This window comes from Phoca vitulina, unplaced genomic scaffold (genome assembly GCF_004348235.1).
Source record: "Phoca vitulina isolate PV1807 unplaced genomic scaffold, GSC_HSeal_1.0 scaffold7, whole genome shotgun sequence".
Taxonomy (NCBI): Eukaryota; Metazoa; Chordata; class Mammalia; order Carnivora; family Phocidae; genus Phoca; species Phoca vitulina.
Window position 1 is genome coordinate 40,576,843 of NW_022589710.1, and position 24,899 is coordinate 40,601,741.

Below are 24,899 nucleotides of genomic sequence, written 5' to 3' on the forward strand. Positions count from 1 at the left end.
CAGTTCCAAGAAATGTGTTAGCCAAGTACGCATATGTGGGAGGGGAAGGGGATGAGTGGGGTCATGACAGCTCATCACTCGCATATTCATTAGCCATTGATTTTGAATCCTACCAACAGGCACTGTTCCGGGTTTTGGGATCCAGCATTAAACAAAACAGACCATCCCTTCCCTAGTGACTCTTATATTCTTGTGGGGAGAAGCAGTCAGAAAGATAAAATAACTAAGCAAAATACACATAGAAAGAACATCAGATGACACTTCCATCAGCTAGAAGGAAATTTAGAACAAGGCAGGAGGATAGGGAATGAGGGGCTGGGGTCATAGTGTTATAGGTGGGGGGGGCGGTTAGGGAAGGCTCACAGAAGAAGTGAGGTTTGAGCAGAGCCTTGCAGAGGGGTGAAGGAGGGAGCCATGCAGACATCTGGAAGAGCCTTCCAGGAAGGAGAAGGAACAGAAGGGTTGAGGGGAAGGGTGCCGGCAGGCTCAAGGAACACCAGGAGGCTAGTGTGGCCAGAACAGAGCCAGGGAGGGGGCAACAGCAGAACCCGAGCCCATGAGGTAACTGGACCCCCACCCATAGAGTGCCCTGGGCCACTGTGAGCTCTGTCAGGAGAGCAAAAGCCACAGAAGGTCATGTGATATGTCAGAGCATTCCCTTTTGTTAGCTGTGGTTTTCTCCCCTGTTGATTATAGGTAAGTTGAGAGCAGGGACATTATTTAGGTATTCATTCATTCGTTCATTCACTCATTCATTCCTTTATTCAGCAGACATCCACTCAGTACCTACTACGTGCTGGGTGCTGGGAGCCTGAAGGTGGGGATCTCACCATCTAGTGGAAAAGAAAGAGAAGTAAAGCACAGATGTCGGTGCCACGTGATCTGTGAATTCCACAAGCAGCTCCAAGTGCCCTCATCCCCTCCAGAAAGGGCAGCAGTACGAGTCCCATATAGTGGCTCCAACTGGCTCCAAGCCCAGGATCTCAGATCTCCCAGGCTGATCCAGATATAGCTCCTCATGGTCCTACAGCCTCGAGCCAAAGGATGCCTTTACCCCTCGCCAGTGTGCTTAGTAAGCGGTGTGGGTGGGAAAACAGGGCAGAAGGGGAAGAGCATTCACTGGTCCCCAGTCTGTGGCGCATGCACCCTGTCTGGACTCCTGTTCCAGCTAGGCTTGGGGTGGGATGGGCTTCCACGGCCAGTTCTCCAGCTACCCATGATCTGAGGTTGAGGGTGAGGGTTTCTTCTTGAACTTCCGTGGCCAGGTCTGGCATAGGATGGGGGAGCCGCGAGGGGTGATCTAGGTTCCTAGATTTCTCTTCTGGGGTCCATACTGCTTTTGCTTATTTCCGTCTTCCCAGCCTCTCGCACAGTGCCTGCACGTACGAGACTTGCAGGAAATATTTGTTGATTTAGCACTAGTGGTGAGCCCGTAGGACACCGCTGTGGATGTGCAGGGCCGTGGTCTCGGTCAGGCTGAGGAGCATCGGGGAAGACATCACGGACGACCCCTGCATGTGTTATTGGGAGGACCAGGAGGTCAGCACTGCCCACCTCGGCAACCAGCCATGCAGGAGAAGCATGTGGTGGTCTTCAGGGACAAATTCGTTTTGAGGTGTTGAGTTAGCGGTACCGATGGGCCATTCAAAGACCTGGAAGTCTCAAGATCAAAGAACAGGGCCAAAGGGAAAGGAGGGGTCGAGAGCCGTGAGGAAATATGAGCTGCGGTGCAGGCATATGAACTAGTGAGATACCAGGTAGAAGAGGTCTGGGTCGGGACGGGGTGAGGCCAGGGAGGCGCTGGGCAGAGAAGAAGTTAAAGCCCTGCAGAGATCACATCCTACCCTTCCTTACCGTCCCCTCCACTTGGCTGACTCGGGGCCAACTGATGTTTCGGCTCCAGGCCCCAGAGATGCTGGGTCAACGTGGAAGCAGGGCTAAGACCCCCGGGAGGGAGCAGGGACTGGGACTCCACAGCACCCTTCTTCACGAGGTGGCTCACAAGTGAAGGGTCTAGCCTTGGAGGACAGCTGGAGCACCCTCGGAGGCTATGGTCTGCGGGAGGGAGCAGCAGACGCTTCTGAACAGCATCTTTGAGGATGTCTAGCTCATCCTAGTGAGCTTCGCTAGTGAACGGAACTTCTCTAGTGAACCTTGGCCTGAGCCCTTGGTCTTCCACAACATTCTCTAGAGCCCTGAGGAAGCTTTGCCTGAGGCGCAGGAAGGCTGCAGGCTGGAGATGGGGGAAGAGTCTCCTGAGCATTCCTTCCCTCTGGCACCAGGGAGTGCTCTGTGGAGCTCTGCGGAATGACTGGGTGGCTGGATGAAGGAGTGAGTGAACTCAAGCATTCTTGAACAACTGAATGAATGATCAGATAGGCCTTGGAACTTGGCAGAGGGGTGTCCCAGTGCCTGGTAGATGCACTGCTCTCAATCCATGTTTCTTGGGTGATGGGTGAGTGTGGGATGAGGACTCAGAGGTTTCCTGAGCCCACAGAGTGGCCAGAAGCCCTAAATAAATAAACACGGTTATTTCCCACAGTTGGCTTGCAGGATAATTAAGTGGCATACTCTCCCTTTGGGAGCTTCTGCAGTTTTTCTTTTATTTTATCTCAGATATCAATAGAAGCTGCTTTCCATTTCTCTGACCTGGGCTCGGAGGAATTGGGGGGGCAGAGTTAGCGCCCGTCCTTCTCCCAGGTGGGAAGGACACAGAGAACTTCTCCTGCTCACTCTCCAAGATGGACAGCTTGGGTCCTTCTAGCAAGCCAGGGTTCAGGTCAAAACAGCCTTCCTCTCCCTCTCCCTCTCTCCTTCCTTCCCTCCTTCTGTCTTTCCTGAAACGTATTTCCAGCCCATGGGGGCTCTGCCACATCTGTCCAGCCCTTGTCATGGCACCAACTCCGAATATCAATCACAGTGTGGCTGCCGCAGCCGTGGCCACCATCCTGAGCATCTGTGTGTAGCTGGGCCTGGTGGACACGAGGAGACCTCCCTCACCAGCTCTGACCTCGGGGAGCTCAGGGGCTGGCTCCTAGGACAGGATGCACCCGGAGGCTGGAACCCGACGGAGTGGCATCCCTGAAGGAGATACTCACCCCCTGGAGCCTTCCGCATTCCTGCTGGCGAGGTCCGGGGCTAGGCTTTCATGGAGGCCCTGGGCCACTGTGGATGTCCCCCAGCATCACCCAACACCTCGGTCTCCTCTCCCCCACGTCCAGCTACCTTCCAGGGACCATCCCTCTGGGGCTAGGCCTTTGATGGAGTCCTCATGCAGAGTTCTGTGTCTGGATAACCCTCGCCCACCTTCCCGCTGCCTCTGGGGGCCCACAGCTCCAGCCCAGGCTGCTGGGCAGGTGGGAGGGCTGCAGTCAGGATGCGCTCACCACTGATGATATTTCAAGGCACTCTGGGGGAACATCCGGCCAGCAGTTTGGTTCAAATAATGAGATGTCAGGATCCATCTATCTCTCCATTCATCTCAGATGTGTCCTTCCCCAGGGTCTTTCATGGGGGGACTTTGGGAGTACAGAGTGGGGTGTGGCTAAGAGGAGAGAGGCTGGGCCATGGCCTGTGTGATCCATCACTCCTCCGGTGAGCCAGGAGCTCTGACTATCTCAGCAGCAAGTGCCAGTCCCCGAGAAGATGCACCATTGTCTGCATTTGGGTGTTCTGGCAGCTCTGGCGCGAGCCTGGAAGGGCCTGCTTGTCCTCACAGGTAGTTCTCTGGACAGCAGCTCGTCCAAGCCCCGGGTGTTTTACTGCATGCCTAGTCCAGGGTCAGGCCCAAGTTTATCCCTAGGACACTGTAGGTTGCTTGGCGACCTCCAGCTTGGCTGGTGGTCCCCTCAGGACACCTCATCTCGGGGGTCACCTTCTCCAAATCCAGCAAAGAGCACTGGGCAAGAGAATGACTTTCCGGGTCAGAAAAACCAGTTTGAATCCAGAACCTGTGACTCATTAGCTCTGACCTTGGGCTTTAAAAAAAAAAAAAAAAAAAAGCCTTCATTTTTTAAGAGCAGTTTGGGTACTGTTTTTTTAACTTCTTGAGCCTCGGTTTCCTTATCTGTACAAGGGGGGAAGTACCGATCTCCTGCTCACAGAGTTGGGTTGAAGTACAGACGAGGTAAGGCAGCTGGCTCCTGCCGGCGGGATCAGGGCTTACCCCACAGTGGCGGCTTTATCCTCCCGCCTGCGACCCCTCTGATGCTGACCTTTGGCTCAGGTGACAGGAACACCCTCCAGAGGCTTCGATGAGAAGGCGTACCTGGCAGCCAAGCAGCTGAAGGCCGGAGAGGACCCTTACAGGCAGCATGCCTTCAACCAGCTGGAGAGTGACAAGCTGAGCCCAGACCGAGCCATCCGGGACACACGCCATTACAGGTACAGCGTCCATGGCGCCGTGGAGGGCAGGGCCGGCCCCCGTCAGCAGTCCCCGGGACTGAAGGAATGAGAAGGATCGCCTCAGACTCCATCTGGTTATTGAGAGCCTCACACCCTCACCCTCAGTTGTCTCTTGCCTCCTCTGTTTCATTGACCTCCGGAGGGCCTGAGACGGCCAAGGAGACTCAGCGGGCGCCGGGGAGGCCCCTCAGCACCTCAGTCTGGAGTCCCAGTGAGAGGGGGCTGCCAGGGGACCACAGGGAGGCCGGAGGGGGTGGGCGAGCCTGCTGATGGTGGCTGAGGTGAAGAGGGGCCACCAACCCTGCCTGCACTGTGCAAGGGATTCTCGTCTTCCTGCCCCGCTGCCCCTGCTTCCTCAGCAGTTCCCAGAAATGCTCCCCAGACTTGCTCTTGGCTCTCCCAGTGGTGTAGGTGGGAAAGGCCCCAGAGCAGGACCAAGGACACCTTCCATGATGATCCCCACTCCGACTGCACTCGGTGTGAGTGACCGACCTTGGGCAAGCCATCAATGCCCCCTCCTTGGTTCAGGCCCTTGATGTGTCCTGTCTGGATTGTAGTTGCCACCTCCAGTCCCCCCTTCCTGCCCTTACCTATGGGAATAGTCTGAGGTCCTTACCCTGAAGTGCAAGCCACCCCTCCTGGCCCTGAACCTCTGCTCCTTTTCGCCTAGCACTTAATGCTCCTGCAGTTCTATACCCTTCTGTCCCCCTGCCCTTGTCTATGCACACACTGTTTCCCCCGCCTGAACCCCACCCCCCACCTGTACCTTCACAACTCCCCTCAGTGTCCTCTCCTCCGGGGAAGGTTCCTTGCCAACCCAGGCTGGTCTGGGGGCTTCGTCTGTGCTCCGTGCCGACAGGGCAGGAGGGGCTCTTGGAGCAGACTCACCCATGTGCCTGCGTTTCTGAGGGACCCACATGGGCTGTGTTGGACCAGCTGTGTTCCTAGCACCAGGCTGGTCCTGGTCTAAGGGTAGGTGGGGATGATGCGGGTCAAGATTGCTTTTCCTTCTGAAGCAGCTACTCCACAGCACAAAAGGTATGTGTGAGATAAGGGTGCAGAAAGGGACATGCTTCTAGCACTTTCCATGTCACTCATGGAGGTGAGCCTGAAATCCGGTGGGCTTGGCCGCCTGTCAAGAGGAGATGGACATGGAGTCGGGGGAGCCCCAGACTGTCCTCACTGTCTTGGAACCCCAGCACTGCCAGTACGACGATAATCCTGCTACTCCGAAAGGCCTCCCCACAGGTCCACTGGCCAGCTCAGATCTCACAAGTTCTTTCTCGGTCAATGCTGGTGCGGAGTCCACCTGCACTGTGGGGCCTACAAGGCTATGTCCACACAACTCTGCTTGGAGACCTTTCCTGGCAACCCCGGCTACGGCCAACCTTGACCCCCAAGGCGTAGAGGTCCTATGGATCCAAATCTCTGAACTGACCCAGGGTTAGCCTGGATCACCTCTGCCCTCACTCCCACTAAGCCCCCCTCCTAGCTTCTCAGGTGCTCACTGAAGAACTTAAAGGAGGAGTTCCTCTTGGGGAGACACAGGTCTTAAAACAAGACTCTTCGAGTGTGAGGCAGGGGTGGTTTGGTGAGGCCAACCTCCCTTCCTGCCCCCGTGTTGCTACCAGCCCTCCCAGAAGCCTGAGGTGGATCGGGGTGTGTGTGTGTGTGTGTGTGTGTGTGTGTGCGTGTAGGTGGAGCAACGGAGGGGCTGGCTTTCACGTGCTGGGGTGAGCCTTGCTCTTCTCCTTGGCCCTCCAGACAGCAGCTTCTGCTGGCCTCCAAACAGTCAGGATAGTTCCTCGTCCAGCCCTCAATCTGGGGAGCCCCCTCAAGGGGAACAGAGAGACCAGGCAAGACAGACCTACTAGCAACACAAAGAAAACCCCACCAGCCCCAAACCTGAAACACAGGCCTGGGACAAACCTCTTCAAAGGCTCTTGGCTCCTGAGAGCCGGATAAATCGCCATCATCATGGTTGTAAATCCCAGAGAAATGCAGAGTGGAGAGAGTTGGAGGGGGCGGGTTGGGGGGAGGTCAAGTCTACCCTCCAGATGGGGTATGGGTAGGTAGGCCACTTTCAGGTGGAAAATGGGCATCACTATCCAGATTCTCTCCTTCCTGGGCACCAGATGGTTGGGGTTCCCAGTCAGGACGTGGGTCCCTGGAGGTCAGTGCTGGGGGGCCGGGAACCCAGGAGGCAGCTGCTTCTCCCAGCACTCCCCCTGTCCCAGCAGGCCAAGCCCACTCCCACCCCCAAATCTGCATGCCTCTGGGAGGATGCACTTGGGAAGCCTGGCTTCTCGGGGGGGCAGAGGTGAATTTCCCTACCCCTCCACCCCTCCTACTCCCTACATCGCCTGTCAGGGAGAATGATTCTAAAGCCTCTCAGGATTCGTCCCATGGGGGTCCCAGGCTGGTGGGACTCCTGCCTTTCTGACCCCATCTGCTCTGCAGGGCAGGAAATGGGCCTGGGAATCCGGCTGTAAGACGCTGTCGGGGCGTGAGTGCTGGAATGAGAAAACAGACCCTGCTGGAATAGTCAGAGAGCAATTGTAATAAAGAAGATTGCCATGAAAACCAGCTGCCTTCCCGCTGGCCCCAGGAGCACGAATAAAAGCACCCGCAGAAGCGACAGGGATGGAGGCTGGCAGGAATGGATTGTTTTAATTCCCTTTCCTGAGGAGGGGGAAGCCAATGGCTGAAAATGTGGTGTGAGCCGGAGAAGGGGGAGGGAGCGGGGTGGCAGGCACTGCTCGTGGTCTTCTCGGGGCTTCTGTGTGCTCCAGGGGGAGGCCAGGGCCCCCGGAGGAGACAGCCTGCTCCCCCGCCCCAGGTCACCAGCCAGCTGTCCAGGCTGGGCAGCGAGAGGGAGGGAGTCACAGGACGATAGCAGAGGGGCGATTCCTCTCCAGATCCTCCAAATGTCGCGAGCCGGGAGAAGAGAAAGAAGCTACAGGGTGCTGTGGCTGTAGCTGAACAGAGGCTGGTCTCCCCGTCTCCCCCATTTTGTCTCTCCGGCAGGCAGGGAGCTCCGTCTGTTGGCCCAGGGCTGGGTCCCCGGGGCCTGGAGCGGTGCCCACACAGACACGATGGTCAGAACCCTTCTGAACACTTCAGTGATGGGGGTTCTGAGGGCTCTAGGTCTTTGGTAAAGATGACCAGGCCGGGGAAAGTACCCCAACCTGTGGCTTCCCTCTTAGGGCTCCAGGCCGGATGGGCTGAGCGGGGTGGAGTGCGGGCTTGGAGGGCAGCCCCGCCCCCTGGCTTCAGGCTTGCCTTCCCTGTCCCACAGAGGTATTCCTGGGGGCAGCAGGCTGGACAGAGAGAAGCCTCAAGCCTGTCCTAAGGATGCTCCCACGCTGCCCTCTGACCCCTGTGCTCCATTCGCAGTTGCCCGTCTGTTTCCTACTCTGCGGACCTGCCGGCCACCAGCGTCATCATCACCTTCCACAATGAGGCCCGCTCCACCCTCCTGCGCACTGTGAAGAGGTGAGCCCCATCTCAGGACCCTCGCCTCAATGGTGCTGCTCCCCGAGGCCTCGGGAAGATCTGCCAAGCCCCCGGCAGGAGTGCACATTGAGACAGGGTGCGGGGCCAGATGGTGTGAAGAGGTCAGCCACTGGGAGGTGGAGTCCTGTCCTTCCGAGAAGCTGGAGCTGGTGAATCAGGGTCAGAGAGACCCCAGCAATCTAGTTATTGGGATGCACAAACACAAGGTCAGGTCCCCAGGACAAAGGCAGATATTCAAGGGTCAGGAGCCAAGGGAGTCAGGGATGGACATGAAGCCTCAGGTGGATGGCCGTGAGCCCAGTAGGTGCCATCCAACAATTCATAGGGAGGTGCCCCTCTGTCCTCCTTAACTTGGCCCTGCGGTCAAGTTTAACTCCTACTCGCCCCATTTCTTTAATGAGGATAGGATTTGGAGTATTCCAGGGATTAAAAAAGCTTGGGGTTCCTTGCCCAGGGAGTAGAGGAAGAGGAAGGATGGTGGGAAGGAAAGCAGGCCGGCAGTTCCGGGCCTAGCTGGGTGGTGTCCTGTTCCCCCCCACACACACCCCCGCCCCCACCACTCCCGGCCCTGGCAGAACTTGTTAAGCCTAAGCAGTCAGAGCAGCTACAGGTCCTGTCTTGACAACAAAACTGGGGCAGTTCCCACAACCCATCTGGCCCAGGTCCCGGGTGCCTGCAGGTCCAGGCAGCAGGGTCAGCCAGGTCCTTGGAAGAGCCTGAGGACGATACTGCTCCTCAGCCGCTCATCAGGGCCCGGGAGTTTTGCAAGGAGCTGCTCGTGCCTAGTGTCCCGGCCCCTGAGCTGGGTGGTGGGGGAGTCCTGGGGCAGGGAGAGGTAAATGGAAGGTGACCCCTAAATCCAGGCTCCTCTGTCCCCATCACTATGTCCCCATCACTCCAGTGTCCTGAACCGAACTCCAGCCAGCCTGATCCAGGAGATCATCTTAGTGGATGACTTCAGTTCAGATCGTAAGTTTCTACCTCCTGTTATTCGCACCCTTCCAAACTCTCATTTCCCCAGAGCGTGGAGGCAAGCACTCCCAGGGCCATGCTGGATATCACGGGCTGACCCCTGCCCCTCAATTGGGATCTTTTTTTTTTTTTTTAAAGATTTTATTTATTTGACAGAGAGACTGTGAGAGAGCACAAGCAGGGGGAACAGTTGAGGGAGAGGGAGAAGCAGGTTCCCTGCAGAGCAGGGAGCCCGATGCGGGGCTGATCCCAGCACCCTGGGATCATGACCTGAGCCGAAGGCAGACGCTTAACCGTCTGAGCCACCCAGGTGCCCCAACCGGATCTTTAGTCTTCTAGGTGCCCTCCCTGACTCTGTTCCCAGGTGCCAAGGAAGGGGAAAGAGTGGTGTTGTTTTGATGGGACACCAGTGAGATGACATTTTTTAAAAACAGAAGCAACATTAGCAGCATCCTTTGTTCTTACAAGTGCCGAATGCTGAGGATTGTCCCTTCAGTGTGGCCGCGCTGGTGTTGACCTGGCTACCCGGTGACCTGCTGGTGCTCTCTGGCGCCCCCTGGGGCAATGCCATAAGTATTCCTCAGTCTGGCCTGGGAGTGAGGCACAGGGCAATCCTTGGCCATTAGAGATGACCATGCTCCTGTGTACCTCCCCACCCCTATCCCTTTCCCTGGACCTACTGTGAGACATCTTCTGGGCGGTTCCAGGGGCGACCAAACCCCTTGTGGTCTGACGCCCATATCTGAATGAGCTTGCTTCCTTCTCTTCACCTTCAGCTGAAGACTGTCTGCTCCTGACCAGGATCCCCAAGGTCAAGTGCCTGCGCAATGATCGGCGGGAAGGTAAGTTCTTGGATCCTGGGTGCCACTGCAGACCTATTTTGGTCTAGACCTCTACACCTCCCCATTCCCTTTTGGCACCATGTCACACTAACCCAGCATGCGCCTACTCCATTCCTGGTGGCCAGGACCAAGGGGTGTGGAAAGACCCTTCTGCTATCCCGGGTCAGCCTCGGCCATGGCATGACCGTAGGCAAGTCGCCCTACTTCTGGCTGCTGGGTTGTCTCTTCTGAGAAGTGGAGTTAGTAATAGTCCCCTTTCTGCCTTGCATGGCTATTGTAAGGATTAAATGAGATAAACTATGTGGAAATGCTTCAAGAAAACCAAAGGACATTATTTTTTTAAAAGATTTTATTTATTTATTTGACAGAGAGAGAGAGAAAGAGCAAGCAGGGGGAGTGACAGGCAGAGGGAGAGGGAGAAGCAGGCTCCCTGCCAAGCAGGGAGCCCGATGCGGGGCTCGATCCCAGGATGCTGGGATCACGACCTGAGCTGAAGGCAGATGCTTAACCGACCGAGCCACCCAGGCGCCCTGGGGCATTATAAAGCAGATGTCACCTCACTTCCAATCGAGAGGTGTTTCGGAGCATCAGCCACGCAGCTAGGATTGTACATGGCACTCTAGGAAGCACAAAACAAGTATGAAACTTGGTCCCTGCCCTCGGAGAGCTTATTGTAAGGCCAAGGAGTCAGGACCCACCGCAGGCACAGACTGGTCATGGTGATGTGGGGGCAGATGCCAGGAGAGGGACGTGATGGGGGACTAGACCTTGCCTGGGTGAGGGCGCAGTGAAACAGGTGAAGGGAGCAAGCAGGGCAGCCCAGGCTCGCGGACTCGGCACGAGGGCTGGCCTGGCACGGGCGCACCTGTCATACCAACAGCCCTCTCCCTGAGGGCTCACCTGTAACAGGCGTCCACTCTGCCTGTGTTCTCACAGTCCTTCTTCTTAACAGCCCATCGTCCCCCTTCGCACATAAGGAAAGTGAGGCCTAGGGAGGTTCAGTGATTTGCCCACGGTGATGAGTAGAGGAGCCAGAATTCCAACCTGGAGGAGGGAGGCCACCCTTAACCTCCCTGTCCTCCTCCCTGCCTGGGAGAATCTGGGTCTGGTCAGGAGGGGAAATGGTGGGGTGAGGGTAGATGGCAGAAGACCTTGGAAGCCAGAGAAAGGCATTTAGACTTGATAAGGCAGGTAGTAGGGAGCCACTGAAAGTTTGAGAGAGAGAGAGAGAGAGATGTGAGGGGCATAATTAAGAAAGACCAGTCAGACCAAGGAGATCGCTCACTGGCATGGAAGAGGCCAGAGAGAAATGAAATTTCTCCCAAGCACTGGGTTGTAGGTACCTTTAGGCCCAGGAATATAATGTTTCCTGGGGTTTGCCCAACACGGGTACAAACCTTCAGTGCTTGCTACCTACCGGTGGAGTGCAAGGATGGGACAGATGGATTTTTGCACAGATGGGTGTATAGTCAGATGGATGGAGGCAGAGTCCAGGGCAGAGGTATGGCCAGGGAAATCTCTCCAAGGAGCAACTGTATGCTGAGCTCTTAGAGCGAGGCCCCTCCATCTCCACAGCTCACAGGACACCAGTGGCTGTTCTCTCAGTAGTCCCAGCTGGGCCTCCTCTCTCCCCAGGAGCTGCCAAAAGCGAGGCCATTCTTTGACAGCTGGTGAGCCATCAGCAAGACTGTTTGGGGTGGGGGTCGAAGCAGAGCAGAATCTAGCACGTGTCGGCCTCCTAGACACCGGGCACTCTCCCCGGCAGGTGGGGATTGTTTTCTCTCTGAGTCTTTTAGATGAGAAAACCCAGGCTCAGAGAGGTTAAATAACATGCTTAAGGTACGTGAAGGGTCTGGCATACTAACTCCAGACTGTCTTAGTCTAGAAGATTCTCACGAGGTCACCTCTCACGAGGTCACACATGATGATGCAGCTGAAGGGGACGGCTTAGAGATCCCGGGGGGTAGGGAGGAAAGGGTTTTGGTTTCTGGTTTTCTTTTGGTACCAAAACACACTCGAATGCACATTCCGTTCACTAATGCCTGACTGTTCATCGGTGTGTCCCCAGAGCCCAGAACAGTATCTGGTACACAGAGAGCACTCAGAGAATGAGCCTGGAGTAATGATGGTTGCTGAGTGGATGAGAGAAAAGAGAGGGAGGGAGGGAGGAAATAATCAAATACAAAGTAAAGCTCAATCACAGTAACTCAGAGGAAGCCTTGAGAGCCCTGAGACTTTTGAGGGATGGCGGGGAAGCAAACTGGCCCCGTCCCAGTATCAACCCCTGTCCACTCCCATGGCAGGGTTGATCCGGTCCCGCGTTCGTGGGGCAGATGTGGCCACAGCTGCCGTGCTCACCTTTCTGGACAGCCACTGTGAAGTGAACACCGAGTGGCTGCAGCCCATGCTGCAGCGGGTCAAGGAGGTGAGTCCCTCTGTCCCTGGGGGAGCTCTGTCCCTTGGGATGTGCCCACCGTGTTCTTGGCATGAGGGCGCGTGAACAGTCATTGACGTTGGATAGGCAGAGTAGGAGCCTAAATGGTCTGCTTCCTCCAGAGTGACATCATGTTAATGAGCTTTCTCCTCTGAAAATGGGGTAACTGTAGTATTCGTCTCACGGGGTTGTTGTGAGAATTCATGTGGATGTGAGCTTGGGTGAGCTGTAAAGCTCCTACTACGAATGGTGGTGAGGTTTTGCTCCCGGGGGAGGCGGGTCCTGTGCAGGGGCGGGGTGCAGCTTGGGGTCAAGGCTGGGAAGCCTGAGAAGGAGGAAGGGGGGTGTGTGTCCTTGTCAAGGACAGATGAGGACGGGGTTCCCTAGCACGTGCCTGCATTTCACTAGAAGGGGGAGGGTAGGACAGGTGGAGGGAAGGATGAGGTAATCACGGATCAACCACAAAAAGACAAATAACCCAACTTAAAAATGGGCAAAGGATTTGGATGAACATTTCTTCAAGGCAAATACACAAATGGCCAACAAGCACAGGAAAAGATCCTCAACATTTTTAAGCCTTGAGGGAAATGCAAGTCAAAACCACAGTCAGATACCACTCGATACCTACAGGATGGCTGTGACCAAAGGGTGGACAGTGACAAGGGCTGGTGAGGGTGTGGAGAAGTGGGAGCCTTTTCACTCATGGCTGGTGAGAATGTAACGTGGGGCAGCCGCTTTGGAAAACAGTCCTGCAGTTCCTCAAAAGCTTAAACACGGAGTTACCTGATGACCCTTCCACTGCTGGGTATATACCCAAGAGAAATGGAAACCCACTCCACACAAAAACTTGCACCGCAGTCTTCGGGGCAGCATCATTCAGAATAGCCAAAATGTGGAAAGAGCCCAGATGTCTGTCAAGATAGCCATACAACAAAGTACTAGTCAGCCATAAAAAGGAATGGAGTACTGATAACGTGCAACGATGTGGATGAAAACGTTTCCCTAAGTGAAAGAAGCCGGTCACAAAAGGCCACGTGTTCTATGATTCCACTGATATGAGATGTCTAGAATAAAACAAAGCCATAGAAACAGAAAGGAGATGAGTGGTTGTCAGGGGCTGGAGGGAGAGAGGATGGGGAGTGACCGCTAACAGGTACAGGGTTTCTTGTTGGGGTGATGAAAATGTTCTGGAATTAGATAGGGGTGATGGGTGCACAGTCTTGTGAATATATTGTAAGCCAAATTTGTACACTTTAAAATGGTGAATTTTATCACATGTCAGTTACAGCTGATGAAATTGCTATAAAAATGTGAATTATATCTCAGAACAAAAAAGTGTATAAAAAGGCAAAGGCGAGGCCCCCACAGAGCTCTGTGGGAAACCATGGGTGGTCTCCCCTGCTCTGGTCCTGAGAGGGGGTGTGAACCGAGGGGCAGAGCTGGGCTCCAAGTTGCAGACAAGAGGATTTTGAGGGTCAGCACAGAGTGCGGGGAGAGAAGAGACTCTGGTCTGGGTCCCTCTGTGGAGGGAGAGGGAAGAGAGGGCTGATGGCCATTGATAGTTTTGCATAGCGTTGATGACATAAGCCACCCCACCCCCGAATCTTTAGTAAAATTGACATTACCCACCAATGTTTTGGAGGTGGATTTGTGCCTAAGAGGGTGAAGGGAGTAATGCATCTGACCTTGCAGCAGATGTGGCATGAAAGAGTGACAGCCAGGTTGCATAGGGATGGCGGAGTCCCTGCCCTCACGCTGCTGGTGGTCCAGTTGGGAAGACTCAGCCCGAACATGTACAAAGGTGGATGACGATTAATAAAACAACAGTTGAAACCAGCAACAGAAGAGCCACCTCAGACAGCGTATGATTCAGTGCCCCAGGAATTGTCTGGACTGTAACTGTGAGAGCAGCTTACAAGAGAAAGAAATCCTCAGCCTGCAGCAATCCGGCAGGGCTTCACTGAGGAGGTGCGATCCCAGCAGGGCTAAGCATGATGTGAACGGAAGAGGCTGGGAGGGCACTGTGCCCATGGGCCCCAGGTGGGATCTTCCAGGAGAAGGACAGCTCGCAAGAACCTGCCGCATCCTGCAGAAAGGGCTGAGTGCCCCGTGGCTCGGAGAGAACTTCTGCCCACAGTCCAGGCAGCGGGGCCTTTCTTCACAGAGTCCTTGGCCTCACACCATCTCTCGTTCCCTCCCCTCCAGGACCACACCCGTGTGGTGAGCCCCATCATCGATGTCATCAGTCTGGATAACTTTGCCTACCTTGCTGCATCTGCTGATCTTCGTGGAGGTGGGTCCATCCTCCAGAGGAGGGGCTGTAGATTTGAGAGGGGCAGGGGAGGGCAGTCTCAAGCCTTGGTTTGGTGCTCTTCTGCCCAGCTGTGCCAGAGCGTCTCACACCACCAGAAAATGGAAAGCTCTGGGGTCGGGGACAAAGCCTTCTGGCCCAATCAGTGACAGAGCCCAGCTAGTCTTGTGTCTTCCCCTCCGAGGCACAAGCCCTGACACATCCTTCCCAAAGGCTGCCAGCCCAGGGACCATGCCCACAGTCCTGGCAGAAAGGCATGATGGGACAGTGTCATGCATGAATTCCTGATACGTACACCTGCAGGTGGTCCGGACCCGGGCTGTCTAATGCAGTAACTATGGGCCGCATACGGCTATTGAGCTCTTAAAATGTGACCAACCTGGATTGAGATGTGCTGTAGGTGGAAAATACACACCAGGTTTCAAAGTCTTATTATGAAAGAATGTAAAATATCTCATCAGTAGTTTTTTATATTGATTACATGTTGAAATAATAACATTTTGGGTATTTTGCATTAAAATATATTCAAATTAATTTCATATGTTCTTTTTGATATGGCTACTAGAAAAATTTACATATGTAGCTTGCATTTCTGCCTTGCATCATATTTCTTTTGGACAGCTCTGGTTTAGACTTTTTAGCCGTGCTGTCCAATATAATAGCCATATTTGGCTATTTATATTTAAATTACAATTAAATAAAATTCAAATTCACTTCCTAACTTGTACTAGCCACATTTCAAGTGCTCAATAACCCCCTGTGGCTAGTGCCTACCATACTGGACAGTCAGTACAGATATAGAACATTTCCATCATTGCAGAAAGTTCTATTGGACAGGCTGCACTAGAGAATCTGTTGCTAGGAGCTAGTGGGCAGAGTGGTTTTCCTTTTTGGGGCCCAGACTTCCAAAAAATGGAAACAGCTATTACTTAGATCTTGGAGTTGAGTGGGGTTCTGAAGGGAGCCAGGCATTTCTCCTTTGGGAAATCACTTCAGGGCCTTTGCACTTGCTGTTCCCCCAGCCTGGAATTCCATTTCCCCAGATATCTGCATGGATCAGTCCTTCATTCAGGTCAAATGTGACCTCTTTAGAGAGCCTTTCCTGACTACCCTTACTAGAATAGTACGAACACCTCTCTTTATTTTTCTTTTTAACACTTTTCACCTTTGACTAGCAGATTGTTTTATTGATTTATTTTTGTAGTCTCTGTCCTACCCAGTAGATCAATGAGGGCAGGGACCCGTCTCGTTCTGAGTGAAGGAATGACTGCATGAATTGCCCAGGGCCCTCTGCGAGCTGGGCTCTGATCAAGGGAGACTGAGGGCTGCAGCAGCTCTGCCCTGAGCTCCGTCCTCACCCCACTCTGTCCCTTAGGATTTGACTGGAGCCTGCATTTCAAGTGGGAGCAGATCCCTCTTGAGCAGAAGATTGCCCGGACCGACCCCACCAAGCCCATAAGGTCAGTGCTGCCATGGGCTCTGCAGAGACCCCTTCCTTCCCTGGGTCAGGGGGCCTGGGAGGCTGCTGTGGGGGGCTGTTTCAGTTGCTGGTGCTCCTTAGGGAGCACTGTCTCAGTGCTGACTCCGTTCTGGGCCCCAGGGACAGAGAGGACAGAGGTCAGGGAGTTGCTGGATGTCCTGCCCTTGTGACTCTGCAAGCGGGGGATTCTGGGGCAAATGACCTGGGGTTCTGGGGCCATCTAGAAGGGTTCCCAGCTTCTCCAGCTCATGCACTGCCTCTTTCCTCTCCTTGCTCCCAGGACTCCTGTCATAGCTGGAGGAATCTTTGTGATCGACAAGTCCTGGTTTAACCACTTGGGAAAGTATGATGCCCAGATGGACATCTGGGGTGGAGAGAATTTTGGTAAGTTGGAAATAACAATAACAGTAACAACAATAATAGATAACCCTGCTCGAGCGCATTCTATGCATAAGGCCCTGTTCTACACATGTATGCATTTGTTTAATACTCACAACTCTCTGAGGTAAGTACTATTATATCTCCATTTTACAGATAAAGAAACTGAGGCACAGAGAGGTTAAGTAATTGGTCCAGAGCCACACAGCTAGTAAACAAAGATTTAGGTGGTCAGGGGGAGCCTGTGGTCACATGGCTAGACATGTGTGTGGAAGGACACACAGACTGTAATCGGGGCTGCAGCTTTAACTACCACAGCTGATTCTCTTCCAGAAAAGCCAGGGGTGGGGGGTGCAGCGGAGTTTGGTGGTTAAATGTAAGAATGGGGGCAAATGGCCTGGGTGCAAATCCTGGCCCTACCACCTACAAGCTGTTTGGCCCTGGACAAGTTAAAGCCTCCCGAAGCCTCCATTTCCTCAAGGGGCTGGTATGAGCACCAAATAAGAGATGAGTTAAAAGACGTGGCATGCTGCTGGCGGCCATTACCATTACTGACGGGGCTGGGGGAGCCCTCTAGCTCCAGCAGGAAAGGGAAGAGCGCAGCGAGCTCCCAGGGTCGTCAGCGAGGTTCGGTTAGATAAAGGCCTGCTACAGTGGATCAGCCGACATGGGTAATGTAAGGGGCTTTACTAAAGAGACCGTCCACACGGTGTGGGCGAGATACAGGGAGCCGCAGGGACAGCGCAGTCCTGGGCTGGCTGGTGACTGCTGTGAGGTGTGGCCACCCCTAGGTCTGAAAGACGGGGAGGGAGTGCTCCCTCACAGGAGCTGTGGTCTTGGGGCACCTACAGCCAGCCCACAGCACCCAGGCAGAGGGTGTCGGGGGATAAATACCCACCCTCGCTCTCCCCTCTCTCTGCTCTGATGGAGACTGCCAGCCCGCAGGAAGGAAGCCAACAGTGCAGCCCGCACCGCGAGGAGCAGGGCGAAGGATGGGGAGCGATCCGGGGGTCTGCAGGGCGAAGGATGGGGAGCGATCCGGGGGTCTCCTGTTCTTTGCAGAGCCCTTTGTTTCCTTCTTCATCCTCACCACGTTTCTTGCAAAGTAAATACGGCTGGTGGTATCTCACCCATTTGACAGGTGGGAAAACTGAGGTGGACGCTGCCTTCCAGATTTCAATCAGGAAGCTCCACATCTGACAGGTGTGCGTAGTGCCCCAACCAGAGCCACTTCAGTGTTGTGAGGTGTGATCAAAGCAAATTCTGTGTTTCTGAGAGGTGAGGGGCAGGTCTTTCTTCTCTCTCCCTGATTGCGACACAGATGAGCAGTGGGGCTTGGTTTTTTTTTTTCTTAAAGATTTTATTTATTTATTTGAGAGAGACAGAGATAGCAACAGAGATAGCAAGAGAGCATGAGTGGGGAGGAGAGGGGGAAGCAGGCTCCCCGCTGAGCAGGGAGCCTGATGTGGGGGCTCAATCCCAGGACCCTGGGATCATGACCTGAGCTGAGGGCAGATGCTTAACCCCTTAACCGACTGAGCCACCCAGGCGCCCCAGCAGTGGGGCTTATAATAGGTCTGATCCTAACTCAAAACCAACTGGGGTGGAAACAGGCGTGGAATGTTCTCCCTTTTATAACTTACTCTTGGAAACCATTTGCAGACAGGCATTTGAAGAAGTAAATTCTGGGAACCGAGTGCACTGACCCTTCCGTTCTGACCTTTCGCATGTTCTGGGCCCAAGTGACCTCCTGTGCGCCCTCAGTCTCAGCCTGAAGAGGGCCTTGGCAAAGCGGGCTTCCTGTACAGACTCAGAGGACTGGGAAACGAATGGTCTCTCCTGCATCCAGGGGCTTTTTTCTTTTTCTTTTTTTACAGCTGGTGATTGACAGAGAAACAAGTAAATGATCAAACGGCTAACTTCAAATTCTGCCTGAGGCGAGGGCTCAGTGGTTGGGGAACTTGAAAGGTGAACCACAGAGTGTTTCTGCGAAGGGTTTTGTTTCTTAGAAGAAAGTCAAAGAAATTTCTAGGCTAGCGGGTGCTCAGACATTCAGCTGCTGGGAGCAGTTTTGAGCCGGGAGAGCTCTGTTGCTGGTGGGTTTGGGCCTTTCATTTCATTCTTTTGTTGAAGGAAGGAAGATGCCTAAACTGAGACTCATTCCTGTGTCCCCTCAGAGAGCCCCAGAGGCCACTGTAAGTGGAGGTGGCCAATGTGAAAACCTTGGGATTCCCATTAGAGGTCCTTTTAAAAGGTAGTCAGATCATGTCGGTCCTCTGCTCATGACCCTGCAGGGACTCTGTCACATCACTGAGAGCAAAGCCCACAGTCTTCACGCCATCTGCCCTCCCCTCATGGCACACCCCCAGCTCTCCCACCCGGCCTCGCTCCACCCCGCAGCCGCCTCCACCAGGCCTCCTTGCGGTCCCGGAACTTGCCGCCCACTCCAGCCTCTACATCTTTGTCCTTGCCGATCCTTCTGCCTGAAATGCTTCTCCCCCAAAAGCCACATGACTTGCTTCCTCCCCTCCTTCAGGTCTGAGCTCAAATGTCCCCCTTTGCTGGAGAACTTCCCAATCAGATTAAAACTGTAGCCCACCCCAGCTCCACTGGCGCTCTTCAGCCCCTTCCTGCTTTGTCTGTCTCCATTGCACTTAATACCATCGGAGAGACTACGCATTTCACTCATCTTCTTGTCTACTTACATCTTTGTTCCTTATTTTAGTGAGTTCCCGTCACCTACCCATGAGTGTGTAAGGATTCTAGAACAGTGCATGACACATAATTAACAGGTGCCCAATAAAATTTTGCTGAATGAACTAAGGAGTCTGATTCAAACAGTGCAGCTTGCTGGACAAAATATGAACTTGACGTTATAATTCTGCAAGAGTATTTGGGTGATCTTGGAGAGGTTAACACGTTTGAGCTTCCCAGTCCTGATTAAAAACATGGGGACGGGGCACCTGGCTGGCTCAGTTGGTAAAGCATGCGACTCTTGACCTCAGGGTCATGAGTTCGAGCCCCATGTTAGGCATGGAGCCTACTTAAAAGGAATAAATAATTTCTTAAAAATTAAAACAAACAAAACATGAGGATGAGAATACCAGCTTCACATGCTTGCTGTGAGAATTAGACCTGGGTTATAGAGCATGGCACATGGCAAGGGCTCAGTAAATGGGTGACAGTTACTGCTCGTGACCGTGTTGTGGGTAATGCCAAGAACAGTATGGACAGGGCAGGCTGGTGGGATGAAGTGACTTATTAGCGTAACCAAGTTAGTCTGGTAGAAATGGAACCAGAATGCAGCTCTTCTGTCCCCCGGGTCTGCCCCTAGTTCTAAATCTCACTTGCTGACCCAGCTGCAGAGCTCTTCCCAGGAGAAGGGACGCAAGCCTGGCAGTCTGCAGGCCGACCTAGGGAAGCCCATCAGCATGGCCAGCCCTGCTATGGCATGTGTCCCGCCCTGGCCCCTGGCCCACGTCTGGAAGCTGTCTGCTGCACACAGGCTGGACAGAGGGGGGCGTTAGTCACTGGGGGTGGGGGGTGGGCCCTGACGAGCTGCGCCAGGTGGGAACCCCCAGGCCTGGCCAGGGACCATGAGTGTCTGTACGGCCAGCTGGGGAGTGGGACGAGGGACCGAGGCTGGAACTCATGAGAAAATGGTCTTTTTTTTTTTAATTAAAAACAAAACAAAACAAACAAACAAAAAACAAGGGTTGTGTATTTTCTGGGACAGGAAGGAGGTGTTTTAATGTCACAGGGTGTCTGTCCAACTGTAGGGTTCATACGAAAGGGTCATCAGAAGAGATTATGAGAGGTTCAGCCAGCCACCACGGTGGGTCCTTGGCAGAAGTGACAATCGTTGAGTGGAGAACAGAGCGGGCAGTGTGTGATGGCCCCCTCTAGGAAGCAGAATGGCTACTTGCATCTCCCTGCCCTAAGAGGGACCACAGTCCCTCACAGTCCTACAGAAGCTCATTCAGCATCCCCACCACTATCAAAAGGAAGCGTGTCTCAAGAGGGCCAGTGGTAGCCTGTAAATGGAGACCCCCTGTGCCAAGAGGGAGGTCTGGAGCCAGAAAGACACCAGCTGGAGCGGCCCGTGGCCTGGTTGGTGGCTGGTATTCCAGCCTCGTGGATGCCCAGAGCCGACTGATGAGCAAATGCATTCTTCCTTAGCAATGTCTGGATGGGGCTTTCTAGTCGGAGTCTGGAAATGATGCTGCGTTTGATTCAGTTTTCCTTCTCCTCATGGTCTTGGTGTTGCTTCAGTGCTTTCCCCACTGCTCTTCCAGGGCTCAGATGCGGGCAGTGTGTAAGGGGTTGGCAATGGAGGGTGTGTGTGTGTGGGGGGTGGGGTGTGTGTGTGGTGTGTGTGTAAGTGGTATGTGTGTATGTGGTGTGTGTATAGATGTGTGTGGAGGGTGCATGTGTGTGTGTGTGTGTGTGTGGTATGTGTATAGGAGATGTGTGTGGAGGGGTGTGTGTGGAGGGTGTATATGTGTATATGTGGCGTGTGTGGAGGAGGTGTGTGTGGAGGGGGTGTGTGGGGCGGGGTGTATATGAAGGGTGTGTGTATGTGGTGTATATGGAGAGGCTGTGTGTGGGGTGGGATGGGGAGTGGGGTGTGTGGAGGGGGACGTGTGTGGTGGGGGGCGGGGGTGTGCACATTCATGGAGTGAACAGTCAGGAACGTGTGCAAGGATGGGCACGTCCCATGTAGATGGGCCCAGGAGCCCTGAGCCCCGCCTGTGCCTCCAAGGAGACACCAGGGGCGAGGGCGAGGAAGCCTAGCTCCTTCCCACCTTCACTCCGGGGGGACTTGCCAGGGGCTCTCCCCTCCTGACGGCCCCCATTTCCTGCAGAGCTCTCCTTCAGGGTGTGGATGTGCGGTGGGAGCTTGGAGATCGTGCCCTGCAGCCGGGTGGGCCACGTCTTCAGGAAACGGCATCCCTACAACTTCCCTGAGGGCAATGCCCTCACCTACATCAGGTAGGTCACAATGCAAAGAGCACCAGGCTAGGAGCCGGGACACCTAGGTCCGAGACCCCACCAGCCCTGTCGGTTACTCCTGCGGCTTTGGGCAGCTGCAGCCCCTTTCTGGGCCTCAGTTTCCCCATTTGTTCCTACCAGTTCTGGGATTCCAGGTACCTTGAGGGGTGGAAGGGTGAAATGGAGAGTGTTGCCACCAGGCCTCCCTTGTCTTGACCCTCTTTGTCCATGAACGTCTTGGAAAACTGGCCCAATCACTAACTGGACTAACTGGACCCTCCACTCACTGGGCCCCAGGTTCTGGTCCTGGATGCCATGTCCTGAGCCTGACTTGTTCAGCATCTGCCCATCCATGTCCCCAGCCACAGGATGCGCTTGGCCCTAGAGTCCAGCCATCACCCGCGCTCCTGGTGGGGGTGGAAGGGGAAGAGGGTCCCGAGCACCCCCTCTGAGGACAATTCTTTTGCTTGTCAGGCCCACGCTTCCTTGTTTGCCACAGTGGCTCCCCAGTCTAGCTAATTGAATGGCTTACTATTTCGGTTTGCTTCCCCCCACCCCATTTTTTGTTTTTATAATTATAAAAGTAATATATGTTCGCTATAAAATGCAAGCTGCACCAGGATATATCACCTATACACATCTGTACGTATATGTGTTTTTACTCTTCATATCCTATACAGAGGAAAAAGCAAAAGTCCCTTTTACCCAATCTGACTCTTATCCCACTTGTCTCTCCAAAAGTAGCTACTGTGACTAGATTTCTGGTCTATCATTTCAGGCCTTTTAACCCCTTTTCATATATGCGGTTCATGTAGAGAGAAGCATACACACCATAACTTTGTGTTTTTATATAAATGGGGTCACGCTGTGTGTTCTGTCTGCAGCTTGCTTTCCTGCCACTCTACCCTAAATGGTAGACATCCTTCTGTGTCAGTGCGTGCTCACCATGGCCTGTACTCCATCATATAAAAGTAGGGGCCGTTATTCTCCTATTGATGGGCATTCAGGTTGTCACCCTTGTTTTAGTAAACAAATATTTGGTCCATGTCCCTTTTGCCCACATGCAGGCATTTTGGCAGAGTAGAGTCCTCCAGTGGAGTGTGAAGAGTATACAGACACGAGCTGATGGATGCTAACGGATTGTACTCATTTATACCAGCCCAATCATACTACTGCGCATACATTCCCAAGATTCTCATCACCCTGCACTGCACAGAGCTGATCTTGATCCTAACTCTGTCACCTCCCTGGTGACTTTATTTTGTTCCTTCTTCCCCTTTTAGGAACACCAAGCGCACTGCAGAGGTGTGGATGGATGAATACAAGCAGTATTACTATGAGGCCCGGCCCTCGGCCATCGGGAAGGCCTTTGGCAGGTGGGCACCCCCCCGCCCCCCGCCAGCCCTGTTTGCCTCCCTCCACCCACGTTAGCACAACCAGAACAAAACACAAAATGGTGTGGACGCCAGGAAAGCACTCAGTCTCCTTGGTAACTGAGCCCCTCCCCGCTGGACTCTTGGGGGTGGGGGGTTCTGGTAGGATACACAATGTGAGACAGGACTGGGTCCTTGAGGAGCACACAACCTTGAGGTTGTTTCTGGGAGAAACAACCAGAGAAGGCTCGCTGCTGAAGATGAGCTGCCCGTTCACCAGCTGCCTGCGGGAAAAAGGACAGCCGTGGGAGTAGTCAGTCAGGGCCGGGCTGTCTGCAGAAAACCCTTGGGGTTTGGCCACCACCCCCTGCTGTTCAAAATACGCCTGGGACCTGTTAGCCTCTTTTCCTGTCCTGGGCTGGTATGATGACAGTCTAGTTAAGCATTTTCAAAATGCAGGGGCGCCTGGGTGGCTCAGTCGGTTGGGCGGCTGCCTTCGGCTCAGGTCATGATCCCGGGGTCCTGGGATCGAGCCCCGCATCGGGCTCCCTGCTCCGCAGGAAGCCTGCTTCTTCCTCTCCCACTCCACTTGCTTGTGTTCCCTCTCTCGCTGCGTCTCTCTCTGTCAAATAAATAAAAAAAATCTTTAAAAAAAAACAAAACAAAAAAAAAATGTAGATTGGTTATGAAATCAATTTCATGGGTCGTGACCGGCATTTAAAAAAAAAAATGATAGAGAACATGATAGATTGGAACAGAGCAAATAGAAAAGAACAGTTGATTACAGTTAAAGCTAAGTATTGTTTGGTGAAATTTCTTTCAGTTATATGTGTATGTGTATAGCTATATATGCACATGGGAATACTCGATCACAATGTAAGATACATTTATTTCTTAAGATTGTGGTCAGAAGACTAAAAACATTAGTGATCATCTCTGAATATTCTTCCCTCTGTTTATTCATATCTATATCCCTTAAAAAAAAAAAAAACTACATCTCTGACTATTTCTTTTCATGGCGAACTAACCTTTACTGAAGACCTACCCTGTGCTAGGCTCTTATGCTCTCTTAATTCATTTGATTCTCTGAAAACCTTCTGGGATAGGTGGTCATGTTTACTGGTGGAGAAACTGAGGCTCAGAGAGGCGGTGGGGGGTCATCTGTCAGTGGCCATTCCAGTCAGGGTAGCCGAGGACCCTGGGGAGGTGGAACTGTGGCGTCCACGGGCACATCAGAGGGTTCTCATTTGCCAAAATTCCTGAAAGACCTTTCAAGTGTGCTTTTCTTGTTAGATTCTTTCTGCTAAAATTGGAATGCAGGAAAGGAAAACTTGGAGTTCATTAAAGCTCTGCTTAAGGACCAGCTAGGGGTGTGCTGAGGTCTCAAGGTGTGAGAAGCCAGAGTCAAGCAGGGCCCCGGTGGGCTGCACTGATCCTGGAAAGTGAGCAGGAATTTGAGGAAAGAAATGAGGAATGGCCAGGAGACCTGGGGTGACCTTGCAGGTCAGAGAAGGATTTGCGGCAGGTGGCCACGGCTGGATGGCAGGCTGCGACAGCTCCTGGCCCTGCCCTGCTTGGGGTAGGCGGAAAGAGGGGGCCAGCCTCCTGGGGCTTCCTCCTTGTGCCCGCTTGCCAAAGCCTGAGACGTCCCTTCTCTTCCAGCGTAGCCACGCGGATCGAGCAAAGGAAGAAGATGAACTGCAAGTCCTTCCGCTGGTACCTGGATAACGTCTACCCAGAGCTCACGTGAGTGCAGCCCTCAGCTTGTGCGTCTGGCCTGGGTGGGGGACCACCCTGAGATCTCCCCATCTTGGGCAGTCCGGTTCTTTCTAGCTGTCGGTGTTGAATCTTCAGGTAAAGGCTCTGGGGGGAATGGGAAGGAGTTAAAAGTGAGATGTGGCAGGAACCAAACTTTTAACAGACTGGGTCATAGAGCCAGAAAAGGGCATTGTCCCCATAGGGAGACAACGCTGCATTATGTAGCAAAAGCCGCAGAAATAAAGACTCATCCCTTTTGACTCTGTTCTCTCCCTTCTGGGAGTTTATCCTCAGGAAATAAAGCAACCAAAGCAAAAAACTATTGACAAGAGATGTTCATTCAGTGTAGACTTCTCTGCTGCTGTGAAAAATCTAGAGATAACTAGTAGTAAGGGGTGGGTTTAGTGAATCCCAACACATGGATCCAAACAAATATTAC

General features: G+C 53.5%; 1 protein-coding gene across 1 annotated transcript in view; it reads left to right on the forward strand.

The window, feature by feature from the left end:
- Positions 1 to 24,899, forward strand: part of GALNT16 (polypeptide N-acetylgalactosaminyltransferase 16) — a 90,567-nt gene that overhangs the window by 53,333 nt on the left and 12,335 nt on the right. Inside the window, exons 3-13 of the mRNA XM_032405405.1 lie at positions 4,226 to 4,383; positions 7,801 to 7,899; positions 8,822 to 8,889; positions 9,669 to 9,734; positions 12,038 to 12,159; positions 14,374 to 14,461; positions 15,855 to 15,939; positions 16,240 to 16,343; positions 21,203 to 21,329; positions 22,613 to 22,705; positions 24,365 to 24,448. Of these exons, the coding sequence (XP_032261296.1) occupies positions 4,226 to 4,383; positions 7,801 to 7,899; positions 8,822 to 8,889; positions 9,669 to 9,734; positions 12,038 to 12,159; positions 14,374 to 14,461; positions 15,855 to 15,939; positions 16,240 to 16,343; positions 21,203 to 21,329; positions 22,613 to 22,705; positions 24,365 to 24,448 (1,094 nt within the window). The remainder of the gene's footprint in view (positions 1 to 4,225; positions 4,384 to 7,800; positions 7,900 to 8,821; positions 8,890 to 9,668; positions 9,735 to 12,037; positions 12,160 to 14,373; positions 14,462 to 15,854; positions 15,940 to 16,239; positions 16,344 to 21,202; positions 21,330 to 22,612; positions 22,706 to 24,364; positions 24,449 to 24,899) is intronic.